We start from the raw sequence: 14,983 nt of genomic DNA, 5'->3' as shown, positions 1-14,983 counted from the left end.
TCATAACAACAGCTGCCTGTATTTAGAAAAGTGACCATGACAGTTACATAATCCTAGAAAGTGAGGGAAGGAGTGTCGGCTGAGCATTGACTGAACCTTCAACTGGACCTCACTTCCTCCGTACTGAGCAGCGAGTAGGGCATCTAGTCAGATAGTAAGAATCTACTCTCCATTGCGCACCTCCCTCCTTCCATTCCAACTATTCTCTACGTCGCAAATGATTCTCAGCAAGGAGCATATCTTCATCCATGGCAAAGCCCTCGCACTCTTAGAGTATTAGGAAATGGATGGATCGAGCATATTGTAGGCCCCACTAATACCATGCCCAATCATCGCTAACAACCTTACAGAAGACTTTACATGCAGTTCTCCCTCGGAAGCAACCATCTTGGTGCCTCACGACAATGAAGCCGTGGCAGTTATGTGCTGTACCCATGTCAAGAGTATGTACTCAGTACTAGTCGTCAATTGAAATCAGACATCAGGGCATCCCAGCCAGCCAAAAAGGCTCAATTCCCGCTCTGTTCCTCAAGATCTCCCTCCTTCAGCATAGCCTGATGTATTAGCAGAACCTGTCTCACAGCATCGACAGTATATCGGTAGACTATTTCCACCTATGTCTTGATCTTGCTATACGGTGGCACGCCTTTTCCGGTCACGGTTGGTTTGATGGTCTTGGTCAAAGTGTATCTGAACCATGCAATTCGAAGTCCTTCCGGGTTAGAGCGCTGGCCTTCATCGGCAATGAGTATTCCGTTTGAGTTGGCCCTTTGAAAACAGAACCACTCTGTCCTTCATCTCCCCGCTAGCTGTGTTCAATATAGCGACCATTTCCTCGTTGTTGAGCTCCTCTTTAGCTCAGTTATTCTTCTATTGGACTGGTGGCCCCGCATGTACCGCCCCACGAAGTCCTTGTAAAGTGCGAGGGTGGCGTCGGTGGCGTGGGGCGTAGAAAATTCCGATGGCACGGAGTTCTTCGTACTCGCCAACAAACTCTTCCCGCCGAACAACATTTTTCTCTCCCGGCTGCAACCTAATCCATGGCTAAAGCCAATCTAGTATTGATGAGTCGACGGCTTCTCCTACGACCGCCACATGTTCACTTCTCACCTCTCCAATTGGATATGCTAACCATCTAACCATGCGCCTCCTCTTCTGACATCTTTTTGATATCAGAGATGTGAACTAGCCACTCAGACCGAATTGTTTGTAGGTGCATGCAGTTCCCTCTGTCTTCGATCCTCGTGTGATCGTTATCATCATTCATTGCTGTTGGTGTGACGTATAGGATATCCGCTATTGCGCACTCTCTCATTCCCCTCTCTCAGCAACTCAGACAAGTCGCAAAATGGCATCCGCTTTTGCCTTCCTTGAGAGCCCTAATCGCGGCGTTCCTGACCGAAGACATTCAACTGAGCATCTCAGAATGACTTCGCCTTCGTTGTCGCGGAATAGCAGCAATGCCTCTTCGTCATCTCGCACATCTGAGCCGGGGTGGTTCAGCGCAATATACAATATGGATCGAAGCCGCGCCAGCTCTGTTCCCGTACACTCCTCCACCAAGTCGTCCTCCAGAGGATTCAGCAGGCTATTTAGCAGGGGGGGGAAGAAGGAAAAGAAAGATATGGATCAGATTATCCTCACCTCCCGACACGCATCCTCTGTCAAGACCAAATTGGCATTGGACCCGAGATACAAGAACGTCTACAGAGAATCTGCCCCAGCTCAACAGCCCGGTGGTGCCCAGAACCTCATGCATGTTAGTGCTGGAGAACAGGAAATAAGACGTCCGCACTCTGGACCACCTTCGCTGCATGGAATACACAACAAACCAGAATTGCCTGCACTCACGCGTATTATCAGTGGGGATGAGGCTGACGAACCGGATGAGCGGGAGAAGATGCGGTATGAATGGCGGCAGCGGAAAGTTCCCACATTGGAGACCAATATCATTGAAGGCGAAGTCCTAGACAATCAAGTCTCGGGACAATTGACGCCCGCGAAGAAGGATAAGAAGAACATTGGAACACCACCATCGGAGCTCGACCAACAGGACGTCAGGATCCTTTCGGTTGCTACTGTGAGCGATGGTGAATATCAGCCACGGCCAGCGAGGGTCCATATCCCGATCGGCGGGCGTTGGAAAAGGGATGAAAACGGTGTTTGGAAGAGATGAGAACATCTCGGGACTCTGCCTACATTAATCCTCCCTTTTATTTCTGGTCACCAACCCTCCTTCGGACCCATCCGGAGACATCAACTTCAGATTGCCTCGGTAAAAGAGGCCGTGGGTGCTACGATTACTGTATAGCCATTCACCATCCTAACTCACCTCATTCTGGCCCGTGATCAATGATCGGACCCCCAGCTACACGGAAGTCAATTCATGAGAGAAGTATTATCTGATTGTGAAGTCACTATCTAGTGAGTGAGGAAACCTTTTGAGATTCGTCTATACTTTCTCCCACATCGCTTCTGCCAAATCAGGTTCGTAAGCTAAGGCGGATTCTCAGCCGTTGAAGTTGGATCTGAATGCTAGGACTGCCCTGCTCACCGAGCCAGCGATTTTCAGCACTGGCACAGTGGAGAATAGGCAGATTCACACCGGCTCTCTTCAACATTGTCCTTTGGGAGGCCACTTTTGCAACTCTCGGATACGCTTAGATGATGGATTTCACTTCTCCCGAACGCTTCATCGTGTGGCTTGATCGAAACAGACAGGAAGGGAAATCTTTGATCATATGCGGTGCGTTTCTGGATGGTGAAATATAAGGGTCAGTAGAGGAGAATAAGGCTTCGATTATAGTCGATGAGCTGAGAGGCAAAATTAATGACAGGGTCAGGCATGACATAGGCTTAGTAGTAAAGTAGTTGATGTTCGCTGTCTTCGTGTTCCACCGCAATGCTAGAGATGATTCGATGCAAAAATAGAGGGAAGCCTGTCAGAGACCGTGTTCACGACGCTGGTTTGCCAGTCGAAACTGGGTACAAGTGCCCATACAAAATGAAAGAATAGATAGAATCTTGCGGCGAGGTCATTGTGCAAGAGCTCTTCGCAGTCTCGAACTCGTGGCCCCGGGCAGGGCAAAAGCACGGATCGCAGCACTCAGTGGGTCTTCAATTCTGGAAAGATATAGCCCGCAAGGCTCCACAGTCCCAGGGCACGAAGCTGCGATCCTCTCCTGGGTACCCGGTACAGAGTATTGCTTCAAAAGGGGACGTCGAAGTCTTGCAGCCTTGTCCCTGCCGTATGCCCTTCATACGATGGCCAGAGTTAGTGCTCTCTTCCTGGTCCCATAGGACTGGATTTGCTCATGGTGGGCTCCTTCGAACCACCGACACACTAAATATCTTGCTTGGCTTTCCGCAGTAACCCAGCAACACCTGGTGCGAGGGCACACTCTTTAGGAAGGTCGCATGTCGGTCAACATCTATTGTGATGGCATGCACTATCCAAATATGGGCGATCTGGTAGTCAGAAATGTAGTGCCCCGCCGACAGGCCAATTCACTTGGTGATGGGATGAGGTGTCTAGCAGAGCTGTACTTGTATTCACCCGTTCACAGAGTTGGAGTTGGACCATCCCTTGCCGAGTTGATGGAAATTCCCAGTTCGCTAGTCCGCCTTTGTGGCAAAGATGAACGGGCTATGCAAGTTTGTTCGAGCAGGGCCACCAGGCTAGTTACAGGGGTCAATAGCCGAGTCCACGGACGGCATCACCGTGAGTCCCAACACCTGGTTCACTCTATTGCCCAACCATCTCGCAAGGTCATCGACATGCTCATCAAAAATGAAGGGCACGTTCGATCTAATGGTGGAGAACTTCTTCTTTACTACTCTATACGGCCAACATGTCTGATAGTCTGGTTAGGAACAGGAAGATGGAGTATCAGACCCCGTCATCTCACTCCCCAACCACTACTGCGCCCTCGTCCTTGTCAACCAGATCCGGCAAATGACCACAACACCCGTCACTTTTTTCCCGAGGCATGAGACCGGCATGCTACTGGAGAACCGCTAGCCACCACAGCCGCTGATTGGCACGAGCCGTCAAAGAGCCGTCAAAGGTCTCGTCTTGCTTGTCTCTGCTTAAAAATCATGGACCATGACGCGAACATGGGATTTCAGCGACAACCCCACCCCCGATTGAACACCAGGCAAAGGGCAAAGGCGAGGGTGAGGGCAAGGGCGAGGACCATGGCATCTGGTGGCACGGGGCGCACGCATACCACCGCTTTTTGTCACACATCGACACACGCACTCTTTTTTTTCCCCTTCCCCCTTCTCCGTCTTTGTACGGTTGCCGCTCTTCCATCTTCCATGCCTGGTCGCCCCGCTTGGAAAAGCCTGGGCTCTACCATGACTGGTCTGCACGGCATCTCATTCCGAGAGTTCAGCCAGTATACGCCCTTTCTTCGACTGTTGTAAGTACACCGCAAGAAACGGCGCGGAATTTTCCAACTCGGTTCGTTCGTTCTTCGCCTTCTGTGTTCCTCCTTTTCACGATATTCTCGCTTTGAATGACATTTGCTGGTTGTTTGCCCAAGTAGACAAAAACTGCTTCAGCTTCTGAGACTTGTTCTTTTTTACCTATTTCAAGCCCATCCCACGCAACAGATCCCTCTCCCCCACAATGTCAGATTCAGAAAAGTCCCTTCCACCAGTCGTCATCTCTCAATACCCAAACAGTGCCTGTTCTTCCCCACAGACCCCGATTCACAAGGAATTCTATTCACCCACTGCTGAACAGTCTCCCACGTCCTCTGTCTCCAGATCCGATTCCGATAATGATGAACGAGCCTTGACACTCACTATTACTCAAGCGTCAAGACAATCTGCCACAAGAACGGCAACAAGAATAACCACTCACGGCACCGACCTCACGTTAGATCCGTCGTTTGAAGTCGACTTTGATCCCGATGATCCTGGAAATCCTAGAAATTGGTCAATATGGTACAAGTCCTTTGCCATCTTCACGATATCGTTTGGGACACTGGGAGTGGTCATGTACTCGACCTCATACACCTCGGGCATGGATGCCATGATGCAGGAATTTGGTGTCAAGTCGGAACCGATTGCCACTCTTGGTGTCACGACCTATCTCTTCGGGCTGGCAGTAGGTTCCCTACTTCTCGCCCCAATTGCTGAGACGTATGGTCGAAAACCCGTATATACTATATGCATGGCTATTTTCACCGTTCTTGTCCTCCCTACAGCCGTTGCTACAGACTTGCAGACCGTCATTATCACCAGGTTTTTCGGCGCTGTTTTTGGAAGTGCCATGATAGCCAATGCGCCCGGATCCATCGCGGATTTGGTCTCGGATGAGTATCGGGCGACCGCCTTCTCTATCTGGTCGATTGGGCCAATGAACGGGCCAGTGGTTGGTCCGACTATCGGAGGCTTCGTGACTGAATACCTAGGCTGGCGATGGACTAATTGGATCGCCATGATCTGGGGAGGCAGCGCATTTGTTTTACTGATACTTCTGAAAGAGACCTATGCCCCGGTCCTCCTACAGCGGCGAGCGAAGAACTTGCGACTAGCCCATGACGATGAAAGATACTGGAGCCGTTACGATATTCGAGTTGGATTTGTCGAGCTGATGAAGATCAACCTGTCACGCCCTTTCATCATGGCCGTTCAGGAGAAAATCTGCATTTTCTGGAATCTCTACATCTCCATCGTCTATGGTTCGTTCCTTTCCCCTTTCTTTTTCCTTGGAGGGCATGTCCCCGTAACACTTGACGACCGCCGACTAATCACCTCCCCAGGCATCCTTTACCTGTGTTTCGTTGCCTACCCCATCGTCTTCACCGAACTGCGCGGCTGGTCCACTGGCATCAGCGGCCTCTCTTTCCTTGGGATTGGGGTTGGTACTATGGCAATTAGTCAGTGCTTTGCGTCTCTGAATGGCAGTTCCGTTGATGCCGGAATTATTCTTGTTATTAAATTTTTTGTTCAACGATGATACAGGCTAACTGATGTTCGCAGTCTGTAGCGTATCGCCCATCCGCAAACTCATCAATTCGCACAGGCGGGACCAAGATGGAAACGTGCCACCTGAGGCAATGATGAGCATCGTGTGCATCGCTGCCGTGCTGGTCCCCATCGGCGAATTGTGGTTTGCGTGGACATGTTACCCGACGAAGATCCACTGGGCCATCTCCATTGCTGCGGGTATCCCATTTGGATTCGGCAACGGAGCCGTGTTCATCTATGCGGGAAATTACCTCGCGTACAGCTATGGAATCTACGCGGCGAGCGCAATGGCAGGCAACGCCGTGATGAGATCCTTCTTGGGTGGAACGTTGCCCCTAGCTGGGCCGGCGATGTATCGCGCCCTTGGTCCCAACTGGGCGGGAACCCTACTGGGGATCCTCGAAGTCATCATTATCCCGATCCCCTTCCTCTTCTACCGGTACGGCAGCCGCATAAGAGAGAAGTCTACATTGATCCGCCAAATGCGGGAAGACGAAGAACGACAAGAACGTAAGCGGCGAAAGGCCGAGGAGAGGCTACGCATCGCGGTGATGAGCGGCGATGAAGAGGAGACAAAGGAGGCCCGGAACGAGCTGGTCAGAGTGCGGAGTCGCTTGGACGATGAGAAGAATCTGGAGGTCGCCGGGCAGGAGACATTGAATTGCATACAGGGCCTGGGACCTGGGAAGGAGACGGTTTAGCAACGCGTCCCCCGTCAAGGACGAGCGGCTGATTACGAGGATTAATGATAACGACCGATCCGACTTGAAACGTACCAACCAGCGTGAGAACGATGATCCGAGAGCGACGAATCTCTTGGTTTTGAAAGGCTGTCTAGGGGGCTTGGGCACCGTCGTTGCACAGTCATGCACCTCAAACATAAACAGGCATCAGACATGGCGTTTACACGGTGGTGACGAGAGAAAGATAGATTGGACTTCCCCCCTCCCCTCCGTCCCCCACCACATGGTGGACATGGTTGGAAAAGGAGCACAATAGAGACCTGATCAGGTGAAGAACGGTCATTAGCATGGCGTTGGGGCAAGCACTGGTATGGGGGAAGCGTGCTCAATATCGAGAAGGTATCGACAAGGTAGCCGTCGCTCTGTTAAATATTGCCAACAGTATGGATGAAGGACGACGCACCGCCATTTCCAAAAGGTAGCCGAAACGTTCGTTATAACTAGTAGTCACCTTCGATCTAAGAGGTGAACGAACTCTCATCTACGGTGTGGGCGTGGCACAGGATGTCGCTGTGGCCCAGTGTACCCGAAGCATCGAAGCGTTTAAGGAGAACGAACTTGACCTCACTTAGGGCGTAGGCATAGCGGTTACTGCAGGAGGCCTTCAATATGTCACAGCTGTGGGAGTTTGTCGCCTACAGGTCTTGCAAGGGGGGACACCGTGCTCTGATTAGAAAGAGGGCATTTGCAAGGAGAAGTAGTAGTTCAGACTGGTGCCAGAATTGGTGGCAAGCGCGTCAGGCTCACATCTGCGCAAAACCCGAGTGAGATATATTCTCCGAGATTCCAATCAAAATCATCAACAGAGTTCATCAATTGCCCAGTGGGTATATACAGAAGCGAAGGTACATGGCCAGTCGGCATTTATTATGTGTCCATGCATGTGATGATGGCCCTTGAAATCGTGTGCTTCTCTTCGAAATGCCGTTTTCAACTAATCATCGAATCATTAAACCAAATTCCAATTCCACAGCCTCAGTCTTTGTTCACCACCCTCAGACTTCGTCTGGGGTTTAATACCACCCCCAAGAAACTGGGCTCCTGACCTGCCATGAGGTCTTCCGTACTACTCGCCGCCGTTGCTGATCCAGCGCCTCCAGGTACGTTTCGATAAGGATTGTTGCTTGACAACTGATTGGCGCGCCCGCCGCTGCTTCCACTGCGATTGTCCGCGCTGTGGCGGCTGTCGCTCGATTGACTTTTGTCGGTGTACCTCGCACCTCCCGCCAGCCCGGCGCCAATGAATCTGGGATCACCAGCCAGATCCTGTCTTTGTGCCATGGCCACATGGTTTTTGTAGATCTTAAGCTGCTTGCGATAGAGCCAGACGCAGAATGCGAGATAGGCCGCCACGACAGCAAGTACTCCCGCAATGACACCAGCGACGATGGCTCCAATATTGGTTCCGCTCGAGGACCCCTTGTTTTCACTGCTGCTGCCAATGCCATCGCCATTAGCGCCACTCGTTCCGGTAGGCGCCGCGGTCTTGGTAGCTACAGACCCGCCAGATTGAGTGACTGTATAAATGCGTGGTGTTCCTGTTGCCAACGGACCTTGAGTGGCCGACTGAGCTGGGGCAGAGACAGTAGCAGATCCCACAGCATTCCCCCCAATGACAGACTGCACTTCTTCTGGGACTGAGTATCCAAATGACCCTTGCAGCGCTGAAGGATCGTCTTGCTGGCTCTTCTGCCTGTTGAGGTTGTCATCCGTCTGTAAGGCAACATATCCGCTTTGCCACTGAAGGGAGCTGGTGTTAAAGACATAGATTCCAGGGCTGTCGCACGATAGATCCTGACCGACATATCCACCGACAACTATCATCTGCGCATTCCAAACATTGCACATGTGCCCAGCCCTGCCTGGAGGATTTGCTTGTTTGCTGGTGTCGACTTGAATCCATGTGAAAGACGGCACTGTCAGAATCCATATATCGTCGTACTGCTTTTGTTCGCCATAAGGTAGCAGGTTCTGACCCCCGTACATGTAGACTTGAACGGAGCTCCCATCAGCCGCGGAAAGCGCGACAGCACATGGGTTGACTCGAATATCGGGCGTGGGTCCTGACGTGGCCTGTTTGTACCAGGTGGAGGAGTCGATATCGTACACATCAATCACATTCATCTGGGTGAATGTTGCATTCGTACCGCCTGCGAGACCCAGAATGATGCCTGACCTTCCATATCCGGGAATGTAAACAAGAAGGCCATCTGCACGTTCTGGGAAGCCTGCTGAATCCTGAGTACCACCTTGGGTGATATTGCGATATATGCCCGGTGAACCTGCCGTGTGTCCACCATTCACCGCAGCGTTGCTGTAGCCGGGATAGGTATATTCGAGAATGCCTCGAAGATAGACCCGCGCGACCGATTCTGACCACCCGGGCGTGGTCAAGAAATCCAGATGCCCTCCAAAATAGAAACCTCGGCCTAGATTCGGCACCGAGATTCCAGCTCCTTCTGCAGCACGCAGGACCGGTTGCCCTGCTGGCTCCGAATTCCGCCCTGAACTTGTTTGCGGACTCGACAACTCAGACCATGTCGATGAAGAGATGTCATATGCCCAAGTGGAGAACGGAACAGGAGACGCAACGGGCGTGTCTGAAAACTCGCCGCCGTAGAGATACAGAGCATCGTAGGAATTCCACAAATAGCCAAGCGACACTGCGGGCGGTCCACTCGGCACTGGCAGGCCTGTCAGTGACGGTGATGAAATCTGCCAGGGTTTTGTTAGGTCGAGGGTTAGGAAAGCATTGTCTGTTGCATCACTTGTCAGCAGCCGACGCGCAAACTAATGTAGATGAGACGCACTCCATTGATTTGAGGTCTGGTCAGAACTCGTGGTTGCTCTCCCTCCATAATAGTATAACGTCCCGTTGACGAGGGCGCTCTGCCCTGACCACCTCTTGCAAACGACCGTCGGGCTGTTCTCTCTCTTAGTATTTCCCGGGGGCACTTTCCTCTTGACACGTCGCCACGATCCCACCACCGGCGATCCAGCTCTGCGGTCCAGAGGATTCGCCCCTGCGACCAACAGGGGAGAATGGTGCAAGCTTGGGACGACCAGTAAGAGGACCAGAGCTAAGAAAAGTAATCTGGGCACTGTTCGAAAGGATGGAGACATTTGCGGACGAGTTGCTCTGTCACCTGGGGAGGATTCAGCCCAGTCAATTGCTTCAGGTTCGGCAACATCGACGTCGCTTCGAAAGCGCACTTGAAGTTTTGGCCGCGAGTCCCTTCTTAATTTAGAGTCGACAATGGCGTCTTCACCGCCAAGGCCGACTTCGAGAAAGGCCGAATTCCGACGAGTAGGCTCCTCGTTGCACGAATGGAGGTCTCGGGAGCCACGAATCCTGTCAGATTCCATGGAACTCCGACGACGAGGGTGGCTCGAGAGAGGTGTGCTTGTAGTCGTCAAGGTGGATGTTGTGAAACAGCCACCATCGGAGAGCTGGGAATCGATGGCAGCCATTCTTGGGAGCACGGCGTGATGACTCGTTTAGCAACTGAGACAAGATGATGAGGCCATGAGATGGAGGGTGGCGACCTGTATGATGTGTGTGGATGTGGTCTGAAAGGGTGCCTTTGGCATAAAACCCGCGGGGATGGGGAGGTCTGAAAACAAACAGCTGAATTCAATTCACTCTTGCCATCCAATTTGTGGCCACTTTGAATCCAAAAGTGTAATTGTTCTCAGGAACCAACTTCTCTCGGTTGCAACTCAAACCCTCGAGACACCACAATCCTGGCATGGCCATTGTCTTTCTCCCCCGACGTCAGTGGTGGCGGTCCCTGGCTCGGTAGGCGCAGCTGCTAGGGCAGCTGGGCCAAGGCCTGAGCTCAGACTCGATCATGGTCAGAGGCTTAGACGCTTACTTGTTAGAGCTGTGCGACCCAAGACGCGTGGTGTGAGGGCCAATGGTGAAGGGCATATGCACATGCTGTGGTTCCACGTCGGAGCACTCTTCTTTGTTGCGTTAGAATTTGGGCGATGAACAAAAGGAGCCAGCGGGCAGGAAGATCATCTTCGATTCGTGAGGTCTCACAGTGCTCAGGCAGAATGACATCGGAGGCGCACCCGCCGACCGCTGAATTTGGCCTACCGTACTGTACCGGGTACAGAGTACCTCGTACGAGGTACAAAAGACGGAGAGCCAGCAGATCGCCACCACCGGTGGGGAGTAGACTAACAAGTACAAGTAGACTGGAGGGTTGCGCTCAATCTCGATCTTCCATCCCTGCCACTTTAGCTCTGTCGTTAATCGTCCCCCAGCAACACTTAACGACCAAACCCCAAAACCATGCGGTTCCTTCTGCCCGTTCCGTCCGATATTTCCGGGAAGTTGATGTGCAACATCTACTACGTACTCCCCTCGCTCCGTAGGAATATAACAGAATACCATCTCTTCTGGTTGTACATTTCCGGCGGGTGATCGGAAGGCGTTTGCGCGCAGATATACCCTTGAAATGAAGGAACCTACACAGCGAGACTGATCCAAGATCTGTCCGGTTGGAATTGTACCCCCGTACACAGTTCAAGCTGCAGATTGTGATTTGACCACGGCGTGACGCGTTGGTTATCCTGTAGTAACACTCAACACATCATTTGATATCGAGCTAGAGAGGAAGAAATAAGGGAACGCTGAGCGACGTAGACCTTTTGAAAGTCATTTGCGGGCGGATGATAGAATCAAATTATTGACTATCCATCTCTCTGTGGATCCTGCCTGTACCTTTTGTTCATTCTGCTATTCCACTTGATTCAAATCTACAGGCGAGCAAGACCAACACTCTCGCCAGGAGCGTGGTAAGGTGGGATCTTCATGTCCAAAGCTGCACCACTGTAGCCAAGATCCTCGGCAGCGAGCACCGCACACTTCTCGCCAATGAGCAGCGCAGTCTACAAGGTCCGGTTAGCATTCGACTTGGCGACGGTCATGATGAGACAACTTACCGAGAAGGTGTTGCAGCCAACATTATCTGGGCAGACGGACAGATCGGCAACCTTCAGGTTCTTGACGCCGTGGACGTTTAGTCTTGGATCCAATACACCATGCTTGACAATGCTGTTGCCCTCTCGAGGAGCCATAGAGCAGGTTCCCAAGCTGTGCCACGTGGTTTCGCAGTGTCGCTGAACCCATTTCTCGATGTGAGCAACTGTATGGTAGGTCAGTAAACCGTTGCGTGCTCTGCAACCCTGGGGTTAAGGGATCATACTATCTTCCTTGCTGTATTTAAGAGGTGCGCGGTAGTGCTGCTTGTTCGAGTTGAGAAAGCTGGGCTCAGGCACATCGCCCTGCTCGACGGGCATGGTCCAGCTACCATGTTGAATGTTGGCACTGATGTGGTTCGGTCCTGCGTATTGGTTGCGGGTGTTGAGGTCCATGTCCAGAGCTCGGGCGGGCGAGTCGTGCTTGAAGTGAGGATGCATGGCCGTAACTTCACCGGCATAGGCTTGCATCCGACGGGCTGTCTCACGGGATTGGATATAGCCCCAGACCATAGGTGCCATATCACGCTTGTCATTCATGAAGCCGGCATCGAAGTCTGGTGCCTCATATGGGTCTGGAGACACGATGTGGGTGAAGCCACGAGAGAAAGGGTATTCCAAGAAATGGAACATGGTGAAGAACTTGCCAGCAGGCATGTCGAGGTGGTCACCGAACCATCCGGCGATCACACTGTAATGCATGACTGGCTTGTCGGGCTTGTTCTTGAAGTAGCTGTCCCAACCTCCCTCGGTGACGAACTCCGGAGTGGGCCACTTCTTCATCTCCTCGAGTTCTTCTGCTGTAGGTCGTGATTTGACGCCAGCTTCAATGCCATTGGTGGCCAATGGTCCAGTTCCCTTGAGGTTCCATTCTTCGAACACGGCTTTCTGGACTTCTGGGTCACCACGGACAAAGTCGTCAAACGACTCAGTCTCAGGCTTGGCCCGGTAAGTGGCGAAGTGCAGGTAGTGGTCCTGGAAGTTGAGGCCAACGCCCGGAAGGTCCACAATGCACTTGACACCGGCCTTTCGGAGCTTCTCTGGATCACCAATGCCAGATCTTTGCAGGACGAGAGGTGAACTTAGAGTACCACAGCTAACAATGATGAGTTTGCGGGCTTTCCAGAACTTGCGTTCAGGGTTCCTTCCACCAACAGGTTTGGTAGGCACAGTCAGGACACCGACCGCTTTGCCGTTCTCGATGACCACACGGTCCACCTTCGTGTTGCACTGGAGATGAAGGTTCTGATACTTGGCACGAGTGGCATGGATGTATGCATGAGCAGCATCAGAGCGACGGCCAGTGTCTCGGTTGATCCACTTGAGCCAGTGTTCGGCACCATGACCAGTCACAAGGTCCTGGAGATCGTCCGTAACGGGGAAGCCCTGAGACTCAGCAGCCCGGAGGAAGTCTTGCATGATGGGATAAGTGTAGTTGCCAAAGGAGACCTTGATTGGTCCTTCGAACCCGTGGAGATCTCGGTTATTGCAGGCTCGTTGGTAGGTTTCATGCTTCTTCATCAGGGGAATGAGCTCCTTGGTGGTCCATCCTTTGGTCTGGAAGTCGTCATAGTCAGAGGCACTTGCTCTCGTATACATCATGAAGTTAATAGAGCTGCCTCCACCGAGAACGTGGGCGCAGGGGACGACGGCACGACGTCCATCGAGCCATTCGGAGGGTCGAGAATAGTAGAACGTGGCGGTTTTCGAATCGAGTTTCATGTTCCTCGGGTAGATGCCTGGGCGGTAGACCCAGGGGTTGTTGAGGTTGCTCTCCCCGGCCTCAATCAAGAGGACCTGGAGATCGTGGTCCAGGTTGGCCAGACCTAGCAAGGCGTCAGTGTCGGTCTTTCAAATGAACTCATGTAGGCATGGCTCACGTCCAGCTGGCACACATCCCGCACTGCCACCGCCGCAGACAATAATATCAACTTCTTCCGGGATAGTCATGGTGGCGGTTGGTTCAATGAACGATACAACGCTTCGATATATTCTGACGTGAGTAAATGTGCTTTGCTCGACCAGGAGCAGGCTGGAGGAGGAGGAAATGAGAGACACAAGGAGCGAGACGTCTCAATATAAGACTTCTGACGATCTGTTCCTCTCCACCTCTCGGGAGACTGGAGGGAGGGGAGAGAGGGGTTCCATGAGGACGCCTCCCGGGGACTCCACTGGGTGAAAGAACGGTTGTCGTCTTGTCCGAGCATCCTTGCAAGGTGATCATCCGGAGTAAACCTGGAGACGAGCTGATTGCGTTGAATATGCGGGGTTTGTTCAATAAGATTGAGGATGACGGGGATCATCGACTCGGCAGCTGGGCAGTGAGAGGAGTCCGTATTGCGTCGAAGCGAAGTAAGAATCCGTCAAGGACGAGACACCAGACTCTTCGCACCTCCGGATGTCGAGCAAGTTGGGTCAACAAAGGTGTACCTCGAGATGGATGCGAGGCCAACAGGCCCAGGTTGTGTGAAGTTCAGGCTGACCGGGGATATCTCGTCCCCCTCAACCCAAGCTGGCTAGCATCAGCGAGCAGCTCCAGACGTCGGTTAGCTCCAACGAGAATCCCTATCAATTCTGGTAGCTCGTCTCTCGCTGGCCTCGAATCATGAAAGGTCCGAGCAAAAGCCCCTGCATCAAGAAAGGCAACGAGGAACTTCGCTTTCTCGAGAGGCATCAAAACAAGATGGACGGCACACAGGCTGACGTCGAAAGGACAAAGAAGAGCCAAGGACTAGCGGTGCAAATTGCCGTTAGTACCGCCAGCGGATTGAACGGCTCAACACCCCACCCGAGTGGCTTGAAGGGGGCGTCCAATGCAAGAAACGCGGGGAAAGCCCACTGGCAAGCGGCACCGCATAGAGAACGGAAGTGGCTGACAAGGGATGGGAAAATCCTGCATAAGCTAGAACGCCCGAATGAAGCGATGGGGCGGCAATGCTCAAAGCTGTGTTGATGGAGGAAGCCCAAAAAAAACCCAGAAGAAAAAGGGCTACCTAATCCCCGTTTGCGGGGGAAGGGCAGCCTAACCGTGTCCGGAAAGATATAAATTGGAGAAACCCACTACAGACCTATGAAGACAGAGAAGGTTGCACTCAGATGTTGGAGATTTGAGCATTGGCTGCTTGGCCCAGGTCCGGTGGAGGACGAGAAGTAGGAGCGGTGCACAAGAAGAATACCCAGCTCCACGTCTCAACAAAGCGAGGAACCAGGCAGGACACGGCTGTTCTCGCTGGAGAGAGGTGCAGGGAGTCATCCTTCGGGCTAACGCA

At 52.4% G+C, this 14,983-nt stretch overlaps 4 protein-coding genes across 4 annotated transcripts; 2 read left to right on the top strand and 2 right to left on the bottom strand.

Annotated features, from left to right (window-relative positions):
* Positions 1-1,348: 1,348 nt before the first annotated feature.
* On the top strand, positions 1,349-2,176 carry Z519_10557 (uncharacterized protein; the record flags this gene model as incomplete). Its single annotated transcript, XM_016768273.1, has 1 exon — positions 1,349-2,176. The coding sequence occupies one exon, from the start codon at positions 1,349-1,351 to the stop codon at positions 2,174-2,176; it is 828 nt and encodes a 275-aa protein (XP_016615741.1).
* A 2,457-nt stretch (positions 2,177-4,633) lies between these two features.
* Positions 4,634-6,683, top strand: Z519_10556 (uncharacterized protein; the record flags this gene model as incomplete). Its single annotated transcript, XM_016768272.1, has 3 exons — positions 4,634-5,693; positions 5,775-5,891; positions 5,995-6,683. The coding sequence occupies 3 exons, from the start codon at positions 4,634-4,636 to the stop codon at positions 6,681-6,683; spliced, it is 1,866 nt and encodes a 621-aa protein (XP_016615740.1).
* Positions 6,684-7,700: 1,017 nt separating this feature from the next.
* Positions 7,701-10,196, bottom strand: Z519_10555 (uncharacterized protein; the record flags this gene model as incomplete). Its single annotated transcript, XM_016768271.1, has 2 exons — positions 7,701-9,481; positions 9,536-10,196. 2 exons carry the CDS (start codon positions 10,194-10,196, stop codon positions 7,701-7,703), a joined length of 2,442 nt encoding a protein of 813 aa, XP_016615739.1.
* Positions 10,197-11,492: 1,296 nt separating this feature from the next.
* Positions 11,493-13,664, bottom strand: Z519_10554 (uncharacterized protein; the record flags this gene model as incomplete). Its single annotated transcript, XM_016768270.1, has 4 exons — positions 11,493-11,624; positions 11,679-11,881; positions 11,942-13,540; positions 13,595-13,664. The coding sequence occupies 4 exons, from the start codon at positions 13,662-13,664 to the stop codon at positions 11,493-11,495; spliced, it is 2,004 nt and encodes a 667-aa protein (XP_016615738.1).
* Between the last annotated feature and the right edge of the window lie 1,319 nt (positions 13,665-14,983).

This window comes from Cladophialophora bantiana (genome assembly GCF_000835475.1).
Source record: "Cladophialophora bantiana CBS 173.52 unplaced genomic scaffold supercont1.18, whole genome shotgun sequence".
NCBI lineage: Eukaryota > Fungi > Ascomycota > Eurotiomycetes > Chaetothyriales > Herpotrichiellaceae > Cladophialophora > Cladophialophora bantiana.
The sequence above is the reverse complement of the archived record's forward strand: the minus strand, read 5'-3'. Positions and strand labels throughout refer to the sequence as shown.